The sequence below is a fragment of the Pezoporus wallicus genome, unplaced genomic scaffold (assembly GCF_028554395.1).
Source record: "Pezoporus wallicus isolate ANWC-B61680 ecotype Strahan unplaced genomic scaffold, APGP_CSIRO_Pwel_v1 contig_2721, whole genome shotgun sequence".
Lineage (NCBI taxonomy): Eukaryota > Metazoa > Chordata > Aves > Psittaciformes > Psittacidae > Pezoporus > Pezoporus wallicus.
The window spans coordinates 452,898-464,901 of NW_026642515.1; the positions used below are offsets into that span (position 1 = coordinate 452,898).

Below are 12,004 nucleotides of genomic sequence, written 5' to 3' on the forward strand. Positions count from 1 at the left end.
AGCATAGACAGTAAGTAGTCTTTTGAAAGCCCCTGATATGTACCTGTCAGCATCACTGGGCGGCTAAATATCCTTAAATATTAGACCCTTCATCTCCAGAAGATCTGAGCAATTCTCAGCTTGAGCTTTGGCCTTCAGTGCTTATGTTTTCAGATGATGATTTCAGTTATTGCAAAGATCAATCTCAGGGCATTACCACAGAACGCTCCAGTGCAGTGCACCAGCATGCTAGCTGTCTGTGCTATTGTGGCTACACCAGCACCTATACCTGAAGCAAGTTAGTCATCCTTTCTGTTGCTTTAGTAATTCCAGGATTTTCAGTTAAGGAAGAAAAAAACCAAAACAAAACAAAACACAAAAGAAAAAACAAACAAACAAACCCACAAAAAACCTAAAACTCAACAAAACCACAAAAACCCATAGAACACAACTGCATGAAAATTTAAGTGAAAAATGCTTTAGAAGTGCTGAATCTCTAATCACTGTAGAGATTAATCGAAGACTTGCTATTTTGACAACTGTGTGATTAGAAGTCCGCTAAGACCTATGGAAATATATCAAATGACTTACATGAGCTTTGGATCAGCTGTAGGGGCATTTCTTTATCTATGCACTGAGACTGTTATATACAATAGTTAAATAAGTTACAGTTACAATACTGAAGAAATGCCAATAATGAATACTTATTTTTGCTAACAAGAGCAAATAGCTTTCTTACAAATAGTATCATTTAATAACTTAACTATGTAATATCCCTATGATCAACTGAATTTGTAAAACAAATTACAGATACACCTGTACAAACTAAATAAAAAATTTAAGTAAATATAAAAATATATAATTACAAAATCACATCTTCAATGAGATGCTGCCGGTACAGCAACCTGCGCCAGCAAAATCCTAAGCACTCCACTCTCAGTACTATTGAAGAGAGCTGAGTTCATGTTGCATTTTTCAAGCCCTCCCTCCCCCCATCTTTGTGTTTTCTACCTAAAAAGCCAGAGGTTTACAGATTCAGACCACTCCTCACACAGCTGCATAGTGCTGAGCAGGAAACGGAATCTTACACCATGAATTAGGAACGTATGCTAAGTATCGCATTAAAAAGTACTTCATAAACTTGTTTGGATGCCTCAGTATAAAGGTTCAGGTATCATTCAGGGACAGTGTCACTTCTTCACTCAGTAGCTAACCTATGCTAAGCTAAACAATAGCATTTGATTGCAAGAAATGCATGAGCTCTTAAGTCACTGTTTGTCTATGTTTTAAGTGCCTTTTTGAGGTCAGAGTAGAAACTGGCCAGGGTACTAGACATGGCAGTGTCCACTGCAGATTGTGGTAGCATCCCTCGCAGTTCAGTCTGAATATAGCCTGTCAAAAGACTGTGGCTAGGATAGTCCTTAACAGGGACACAGAACCAACCACAAGGGTGATTGAATCCACGGACAAAGTTAGGCCCCACCTCTCCACAGTCTAGGCTTATACCTATCAATGAAAAGAAACAAAGGAAAATTAATTTGAGACAGAGGTAAAAAAAAAAGGTATGGTAAATTTAAAATTTACAAGTTTCTGTTTGGAAAATTTAGAAGTGACAGATTTCAAGTTTCTGCATATTCTCATGCATAGAAGTTGCTTTTCATTCTACCTCCACAACAGACAAGGAGAGGTCGACAGCAAAAATTCTGACATTATATAGACATTCATCTCATTAACTGGCAAGTTAAGCATGCTGCTACTCCACCCAGTTTGCTGCAAGAGCTGAGCCAGAGCATTTAACTTGTCTCTACCACTCCTGTCCCATAGTTGGCATAAGTGAAACTTGGCACAAGGGATGGCTCATGGGTAAGCCACCAACTTGTATACTACTTTAAATCTATAAAAGGTTAAAAAACCTTTGAAACACTTGCTGGAGGCCTTCTTACACCATTTTGAATGCCTACTGCAAAACTAAACTTGATCTAAATCAAATCTTCAGCGAAGCAGCTGTTTCACAATAAGAATTAAGCAGAGACATGCCTTACCGCATGTTAGAATCCCATCTTCATAGCTTGTAGTATAAGAGAAATCAACAAACTCCCTTGGTGCTATGATGTTCCAGAGCTGGCCAGCAGTGGTGTAGCGCATCACACAGCAGTTCTTGGTGAGTGACAGAATACAAAGTGTCAGAAAACAAAAATAATTTAGTGTAATGAATACAGAGAAATTTATGCTTGTAGGCAGCTAGCGTTTTCCACAAAGGTCACGGCTTCTACACTGTGCAAACAGCTTCAGTGAGGTCTGAATGGTTTTGTGTGCAGGGACAGAGAATATCTGGCGCCTTTAAACCATAGAATCATAGAACTGTTTGGGCTAGAAAGGACCTTAAGATCATCCAGTTCCGACCCCCCTGTCATGGGTAGCGACACCTCACACCAGACCATGGAACCCAAGGCTCTGTCCAACCTGAACAAGGACAGGGCATTTACCACTTCTCTGGGCAACTTGTTCCAGTGCCTCACCATTCTTGCAGTAAAGAACTTCTTCCTTGTATCTTATAATATATCCTTATGTCTTCCTTGTATCTTATACCTGAACATCCCATTTCAGTTTAAACCCATTATCCTATCGCCACAGTCCCTGACGAAGAGTCCCTCCCCAGCATCCCTGTAGGCCCCCTTCAGATACTGGAAGGCTGCTACGAAGTCTCCACGCAGCCTTCTCTTCTCCAGGCTCAACATCCCCAGTTTTCTCAGCCTGTCTTCCTATGGGAGGTGCTCCAGCCACCTTATCAACCTCATGGCCCCTCTTCTGGACTTGTTGAAACAGCTCCATGTCCTTCTTATGTTGGGCACACCACAACTGCACGCAGTACTCAAGTGGGATCTCATGAGAGCAGAGTAGAGGGGCAGGATCATCTCCTCTGACTTGCTGGTCACACTCCTTTTGATGCAGCCCAGGATACGGTTGGTTTCTGGGCTGCGAGTGCACACTGAAGCCAGCCCCTGTTCAGTTTCTCACTGATGAACAAACACCCCCAAGTCCTCGTCCACAGGGCTTCTCTGAATCACTTCTCCACCCAACCTGTAGCTGTGCCTGTGACTGCCTCAACCTAGGTGTAGGACCTTGCACTTGGCCTTGTTGAACTTCATGAGGTTGGCACCAGTCACGCCTCAAGCGTGTCAAGGTCCCCCTAGATCTATCCCTTCCCTCCAGCCTATCAACTGCACCATACAGCTCAGTGTCATTGGCAAACTTGCTGAGGGAACCACACCAATTAAAACTAGAGAACTGTGTCATCCCTAGGAATGTAAAGCCATGAGCACTTATGTGTCTTACTTAACAAGTCCAAAAGAATAATAAAGAAGTCCATGAATAAATTGTAAGAGGTCAGCCTCTGTAGTAACATGCTCTCCCAAAGTACTTGTAATCCACCAAGAGAAAATAAACCAGAACACAAGCAATTCTTCAAAAATGTTTTTTTTAAAAAAAAACAGAGTTTGCACCAATTTTAGGGAACAATTAGCAAAAATACATTGCTGTAAAAATCTGTTAAAGCCAGATGTCCACAGGGTTTTGAAGGCGTACTGAATGTCTACAGGAACCACAGCAAGGCTTCCAACTCTTCTGCAATCAACTTCAAATCTACCTTTCTTTAGTAAGTCCTGCCATTCAGTATAAACTATTTTGACTCCCATCACTCTGGCCCCGCCACACAGTGAAGTCAGTCTTTCAGGAGGAGGGAAAGCGCACAGTTTCTGTATGTGCAGATTATTAATACCCACAATTTTGTCTGTTGTGTATCAGAAGAAAGCAAGCTATATTAAAAGGCGTTGGCACATCAAATACCATACCATAACTCTCTGTATGTGAATTTTACCAGAGGTTACCAGAACTCCCAGGTCCAAGAGACTTGTGACTGACAAAGTTTTACTCCTTTTTTGATGGACAGAACTGAACTTTAAGCTGATGGATAGGACTGTGCAGCCAGAAACCCTCATCTGAGGTGACGCACTGCATGTATGTGCAATACCGCATGTGCATGCAGAAATATGTTGGTATTTGTTGGAATCATTGTTCTGCTGTAGTTAAATCCACATATGCATCTATACACATTTCCCTTAAGAATCTAAATCAATTCCTCACCTCGTCAAATGTTTCCATGATGTCCATTGTCGTCAATAAGCTGTCCCAGTCTAGCCTATAAGGTCCAGGGCGAATGTGATCCACTATTCTGTCAGTAACATCTTCCACCACTCCTTGAGCTTTGTAGCTAAAGAAACATATGTTTACATTTAAAAGTAAAAATTCTTTATAAATATTTCATTACCTTGCAACAGTGCATTTACTATAATACCCGGAATTATGGTCAGTGAACAACTGTACCAGAAAAACTACAAAAAAAGACGTATGGGTGCATCTGTCCTTCTCGGCAATAAATATTTGCAGAAACTTTGTCCTGTGCTGCAATCAACATTTTGTAAATGACAAACTCCTACCTCAGATAAAAATTATCATGTTTATTCCTCTAACTTGTCATTTTGCCCTTGTTGCTGGGCAAGAAAAGGAGTTCACAAGGGACAAGTAAAGATATGAGGAAAAAGAAAGGATAGCAGGAATACACTGGGAAAAGGATTTTTCATAAAGTAGAAGTAACAATAGTAGAACAAAGCTAATGAGAAACTATGTTATGCTTTGGTGGCATATAAGAGTACCAAATATACCAAAATAATTTTGTATAAAACATTATCGTACATTCATTTGTTATTAGATAGTTTTTAGTGGACATCAGAGATGTTGTTTACTTGAGTTATACTGGACCCAGTTCCTGAATGGGAAGAATCCACCAGGATCAGTATTTCAAAAATACTCATTCATTAAATTGTTCTTAGGAAGCAACTATTCAAGCAACAGATTCCTCTATTCACTAGTTCACCCATATTCACTCATAATTACCTGGTTTGAGCCAATCTCAGCTGTATAGTCAGAACAGGAGGACCAAAGGAGCATGCCAGTGGCTTCACTGTGTCCTTCAAAACTTGAAACTGTCCTTACAGATACTGTATATATATAACCCTGGTGTCTTCATCTACATACAGCAGCCACTGCCCTCTTGGCAGTGGTTCCAGTTACAAAATCCATTGATGCCAGTGTGCCTGTGACCCTACAGAGTCAGCAGACTCTTAGTGTCTGGGATCATCAGCTCTTGCAGACTTAACAGGATTTATATTCTACAAGGCGTATGTGCCTTTGAGATACTTTCAAACACTACCTCTTCACGCAGCTTTTAACCCCTTCACAGTACTTTTCTAGTAAATATTTCTCTACCTAACCCTACAGAACCCAGTGACAGACTCTCACACAGGAAGGACCTTTATGTCATACATTTTTCTGACAACTATACACTTGATATTTTACTCTACTGCAGAGTCACTGCAACAGTCTTAAGTACTGACTGGGCTTTCACCAAATAACACTTGGATCTATTGAACCTGGACTTGACTCTTTGGCTTGTAGACCATCTTTCTAAAAGGTCTGGGCATATGTTGTTGCCTACTCCAGCCAATATGAATTTTGTGGTGTGTTCCAGTTTTCATTGCTCAATGTTCTAGACAGCATGCAATGCTAAAGTGCCAAAGTACAACACTAAAGAAATGATACAGGCACACTAGACGATCCACTTAGTTTCTCCTCTGGAGTACCTGTGCAGCTGAGGGCTTCCTTCATTTATGAATCTACAAAGCACATCTGTGGAACCTTAAAAATGGATTTGCTCTGCAGGCAAACTTACAGGTATCCACTGAATTCCTCTGATGGTTTACGCCACACAGTTGCATCTTTCTGAAATCAAATGGAAGATAGGATTTTTATTGTCAGTTATATACAACTATAAAGTGTCCAGAAAATGTGCCAATTTTTTTGAAGAAAAACAAATAACTTTACCATTAAGTATGGTTAACACCAAAGTGCTCACTGATGTGGGCACTTTTGTACACTTTTCTTAAGAACAGAAGATGTTTCATACATCTTTTACTAGTAATATTCCATTTTTTTTTCAAAAAAAATCAGTCAATTGCATTTCTTAGTGTCAAATACTAGAAGTCTGTGCAGAAATAGGGCTTGGCAGGCCAAGCCAGCTTACTGTGAAAACATACAGAATAACGGAACATTATTCGGTAATGCCTTTCAATTGAAAAGCAACTGGAAAACCATTATATGCACACTACTCAGACAGGAAGATCAGACAACTTCTGCTCGCACTCCTGTTACACATGACCAAGCAGAAGTGTGCAGGAGGTGCTGACCATGGCAGAAAAGAAAGCTTAAGTTACCCTTCTCTCCTAGGTGCCTGACTAGATGTGTCATGCAGGCAGTAGTCTACTAATTTGAAAATTATCCAGAGAAAATAAAGAAACCAATATCTTCTGAGTTTTACCTCTGAGATGGAGCCTCTTTACAAAATCTCTCAATTTTAGTATTAAACAGAGTACCATATGGCAGCTTTTTATTTGGAATCATGATTACATAAGCACTAAGCACCAACTGTCCTAAAGAATAGCACCATAAGTACTGCATCCAGAATGGTTTCAGATATTTTGGGGCAAAACACATGTCCCTGGCAGGTAGCTAAAGCTGTGCATTTCTTTTACAGGGCACAATATGGAAGGAAACAAAGGCGAGAGGAGAGAGAATGGATGATCCCAAACACTGAGATTCAGGTAACTTCCTAAAGGAAAACAAAAGTATAGCTACAAGACACCATTTAGCAGAGCAGAGGTGGTACAGGTGTTCTGTAAGATGGCCTGGGTTGCTTACTTTGTTCTTCCCTTTTGAGACACTGAATTTGTTAGTTTCACAAACAGTCAAGTTACATTTGGAACAACTGAGCATCTCTTATCAATATCTGCTCACAAAATAAATAAAAAGAAAAAATAAATAGAAGACCCATTCAAAGCACTGTAACAAAAGGGCAAAGACAGAAATTTACCACACTAGTACTACCACGCTACTACACTGAGACACCAAAATACACTTGTACCTCCTATGCAGGACAGGGTTAAAATGTATTCAACCAGCCGAGAAATGATGTACCAGCAAAGTCTTTTCAGCTTGATGAAGCAGGGCTCAGAGAAACCAAGCAGCTCCAAAGAAGGGTAGGCAAACTGCTTGGAAAAAGCAGGAACTGCATTCCCTTTCATGGAAAGAAACATGTGGGGCTCTGAAGGCAATGGAAACATGAAAGCAATACAAGAGAAAGAATTCAGAATGATCTCACATTTTAAGAGGAAGACGTTTGGAACCTGAGGCATGATAGGTTCGAGCATTATAGATAAAAATAATTAAAAAGGCTGGCAAAGTCTATAGGCTGTGGCTGCTCTGTGGAAAGTACATGTGAGCAACCTGCAACACTGCTAGTGCTAAAAGAAAAGCCTATAGTCCTACACAGGCAGGATTTTTCCGTGAGATACTTCCCTGAAAATGGGTAGAAGGACTGATAGGTTATGTCTGTAGAACGTAGAATCACATCCTATCACCTACAGATGTATTATCCTGAAGGGTGGTTCCATAGGGCCTCTCATAAGAGACTCCTACAAGAATTTGCCAGGTGTTTCACACCCATATTATCCAGCACAACAACTTCTCTTCCCTCTACAAGTGACCTGCAGCTTCCTTAAAAGAACAAATTGGTCCGCATGGACAAAGCCACCCTTCACTCACGGTTTTCTTGGTGACCCTCCACTCATTGTCTCTGATGCTGTGGTACTGAACCAGGGTGTTCCGCAGCCTGGTGGCCAGGGGTGCTGAGTTCGGCAGGAGATCCATTTGCTTTCCTCCTACATAAAGACACCCATTACACAGACAGAAGCACCAGAACCAGACACCATGCTAGGGACGTCAAAGACAGCATGATGCATTTAAATCATAGAATTGCAGAACAGTTTGGGTTAGAAAGGCCCTTGAGATCATCCAGTTCCGACCCCCCTGTCATGGGCAGCAACATATCACACCAGACCATGGAACCCAAGGCTCTGTCCAACCTGAACAAGGACAGGGCATTTACCACATCTCTGGGCAACCTGTTCCCGTGCCTCACCACTCTTGCAGTAAAGAACTTCTTCCTTGTATCTTATAATATATCCTTATGTCTTCCTTATATCTCATACCTGAACTTTCCCTGCTTCAGTTGAAACCCATTACCCCTTGTCCTATCACTACAGTCCCTGACGAAGTGTCCCTCCCCAGCATCCCTGCAGGCCCCCTTCAGATACTGGAAAGCTGCTACGAAGTCTCCACGCAGCCTTCTCTTCTCAAGCCTGAACAGCCCCAACTTTCTCAGTCTGTCTGAGAAAGGGAGTGAGGTACTCCAGCCCTCTTTTCAACCCCGTGGCCCTAAACCCGCGCACTCTGAACACGCGGATACCATGTTACCACAGGATTGCAGTGTGTGCTCGGAGCCCCCGAAACAGTCACCAAGCCACGTCTGCTTGTCTTCTGACGCATGGCGTGCTGCTGTCACTTTCTAAAGTGTTGTCATGGAATCTGGAACTGAAAACAAAAGGGTTGTCCAACTGTGAAAGACCTGAGGTGGTTCAAAGCACAGCAAGTCACATGTGGTGAGGAACTTTGAGATACTCTTGCTTTCAGTCAGCTGTGCTTGCAGTGTGATTGAGCAGGCTTTTGAGGAAGTGTTGAAGGGTTGCTTTTGATTCAGAGAAATCTCCAGGAGCTCGCAAGCTAAATTTTAAGTTGACAAGCAGGTATTTATTGCAGCACCAGGAGACACGGGGGATCACTTTTCCAAGTGTGCCTCTGCCAAGCATCAACCAGGCTGTGATTATGTTGTCCTTAAACGTACATATTCATTAGATTACATCATACTTTTAGAGAATGCATCCTCTATGCATACAAAAATGTGGTAGTGGGCTTTTGGACCCCTGGTGGTTATTTCTTCATCACTTCTTTTTAGGATAATTGTCATATCAGTAACCACTAGGCGGTTCTGGCAAAGCTTATGTTAGTAATTTCCTTTTCTCTGTAGTTGCTAACAAAGCCTAACATCCTTGAGGTTACTCATTTACAACCCTATTCTTCAATCAACCCCATTCTTCAATCCCCTCTTTTCTTGCCCTATTTCAAATTCTTTTGCAACTGAGTTATTCCATTCTTTTTTTAAAGTTTCCTGAATATTTCCCTGTTTCTACTTGATGCTTAACCTTGTTTCTCTTCCATTCATCATAGTTCATCATGGATTGTTTGCAACACCAAAAGGAGCATTGGACTTTTATACACATAATCACAACCATTCCTATTATTACCAGTACAGTAAAAACAACTGTCTCAACCAGGAGAGATTGGGTACCCATGATGTTAATTTTTCCCAGATTTCCTCAGATCCCAATGAAGTGCTGTCCTGTGCCACCTCATGAAATATTTTAACTTGTTTCCACATCTATTCCAGTTTGTCTCAAATGGAATAGGGAGGCCAATTAAAGGAATACCCAATCTCTCTCCTGATTTAGGTAGCTGAGTACAGATCCAGCAATCATTCTTGTTTAAGATGCTAGCAACATTTTGTATCAATCTCAGATACAGATTTTGATTCCATGCTTCTACACCTATTATTATACAAGTCCAAATTATGATCGATGTAGTCTCATACGTATGGTGCCTGAAGACTCAACGCACCATACTTTTTCTCAGTTCTAGCGGTTTTCTGGTTCTGGCGTCTTCTTGATTCTTGAGTAATGTATCTGAGCAGGCTGTTCTTTTATCTTCACTGCTGTAAAGGTAGTCAGTAATATCTGGTATGGTCCACTACACTTCTCTTCTAGAGGATCACCTGCAAAATTCTTCATGAAAAACCCAGTCTCCTGACTTAAGAGGATGAATAGGGTAATCTAAACCTCTGGCCTTGATCCTAACACTCTGCCATTTATTTCTTCTAACTGTTTTTCCAAATTTACCAAGAACTGTTGAAGGTACCCTTCTCCTACTTCTTGAAGGCTCTCCCCTTTAAATTGAGATTGATATGGCTTTCCATGTAGAATCTCAAATAGACTAATTCCTTCCTTTGACCGAGGTTTTGTTCTGATTCTCAATAAGGCCAATGGTAGTGCTTGATACCAATATAACTTAGTCTTGACAAATCTTCCCAAGCTGTTGTCTAATTAACTGATTCATTTTTTCCACTTGCCTACTGGGCTGAGGCCTATATGGAACATGTAATTGCCAATCTATTTCCAATTTCTTGCTGATTTCTTGTAATAATTTTGCACTGAAATGTGTACCGTGGTCAGAGGAGGTAGTTGCTGGTACCCCAAAATGAGGTATTGTTTCAGTTAATAGCACTTTAATCACTTGTTTTGCATTATTTGCCTGCAAGCAAGTGCTTCTGGCCACCCTGAAAAGGTATCTGTCAATACCAACAAATATCGATAACCTCCTTCTAGGTAATTCAGAAAAATCTATTTGCTGCTGTTGTCCCAGATAATTACCTTTTCCAATTGTCCCTACCTGATTCCTGTTTTCAGTCTATTTTTCAGACATAGTTTGTGGAGACTGTGTTCTCATGGGAGAATGCATAATTGGTACATAAACTCTGAATAATCCTGAAAGATACAGCAAGGCCATGAGAGGCCCGAAGAAGCTTAAGCAAGCAAGATAAGAGGCTGGAATTCAGCGAGTTAATGAGAACTGTGAACTGTTGGCAAGCTTTTGAGGTTGAATTCTCACACCTGTGTTTAACCAATTATATGTTAGTCACTAAGGGTCTTCAGGACATGTATCCAATCATAATATGCCAAACCACTGTAAGTGCGTGTAAGAAATAGTATATAAGGGGTTAAGGATTTGTATAAAATGAACAAGAAGCATAACTCATATTGAGTCATTTTCTTGATTCCGGTTGCTCTCTCCAACAATAGTTGACATTGTTTTGTCACTAATTGCACTATGGTATATAAATTTCTTCCTATGATCTGTTTAAATGTTTATACAAGGCATTACTTCCCCAGTGAGTTTTGTTATGTTCTTCTTGTAACAGCTTCCGTAATTGACTATAGGGGATCACTACTTGCCCATCAGGTATTTTTAGCCAACACTTTTCATTTTTCTGTCCTTCCAAGTCTTCAATTAGTTTCATATCTTCTTTAGAGTACCTAGGTTTATTTTGATCAATTACCAGTTTACCGTGAGGTATTAAGGACGTCAGCTCAATTCTTTCTGTTTCTGCCACCTGTTTAGCTTCAAAATCAGCCAAATTTCCAATCTCTTGATCAGAGTTACCTTTTTGATGTCCTTTACAATGTATGATAGCCACTTCATTAGGTAATTGTACAGCTTCTAACAATTGCAGAATTTCCATTGCATGTTTAATTTGTCTTCCCTGGGTGTTTAAAAGTCCTCATTCTTTTTTCCAGGTTGCTCCATGTACATGAACTACACCAAAGGTATATTTGGAATCAGTCCATATGTTTATCTGCTTGTCCTTTGCCAACTCCAAGGCTCTAGTCAGGGCTGTTATTTCTGCCTTTTGTGCTGAGGTGTTAGAGGGTAATGGTTTAGCTTCTATTACCTTTGAAATTGTAGTTAAGGCATATCCTGCTCTTCATTTACCATCTTTAAAAAAGCTGCTGCTATCAGTGAACCAGGAATCTGCACCCTCCAGGGTCCTCTCCTTCAGATCTGGTTGGCTCAAATATACTATCTCTATAGTGTCCAAACAATCGTGAGTCAACCGTTCGGTAGGGGTTTCTTGAAGGAAAGATGCTGGATGATCTTTCGAGGTCCCTTCCAATCTCTAGCATACCTACTTTACAACTTTAACAAGTTGTGGCCTCTACCCTCGCATCATCAGGGTTTTCCCATTCAAAAGCAAATAAATTTTGACTTTCTTTGGCCAGGGGCAGACAGAAAAATGCATCCTTTAAGTCCAGACCGGTAAACCACTTCTGATTAGTATTCAATTTAGTCAATAAGGTCTACAGATTAGCTACTACTGGATGAGTATCCTCCGCAATTTTGTTGA

At 40.7% G+C, this 12,004-nt stretch overlaps 1 protein-coding gene across 1 annotated transcript; it reads right to left on the reverse strand.

The window, feature by feature from the left end:
• Positions 1 to 510: 510 nt before the first annotated feature.
• On the reverse strand, positions 511 to 7,854 carry STARD4 (StAR related lipid transfer domain containing 4). Its single transcript, XM_057430862.1, has 5 exons — positions 7,696 to 7,854; positions 5,768 to 5,817; positions 4,123 to 4,249; positions 2,022 to 2,136; positions 511 to 1,485 (listed from the first exon to the last, which is right to left on the reverse strand). The coding sequence occupies exons 1-5, from the start codon at positions 7,798 to 7,800 to the stop codon at positions 1,259 to 1,261; spliced, it is 624 nt and encodes a 207-aa protein (XP_057286845.1). The 5' UTR covers positions 7,801 to 7,854; the 3' UTR covers positions 511 to 1,258.
• Positions 7,855 to 12,004: the final 4,150 nt, after the last annotated feature.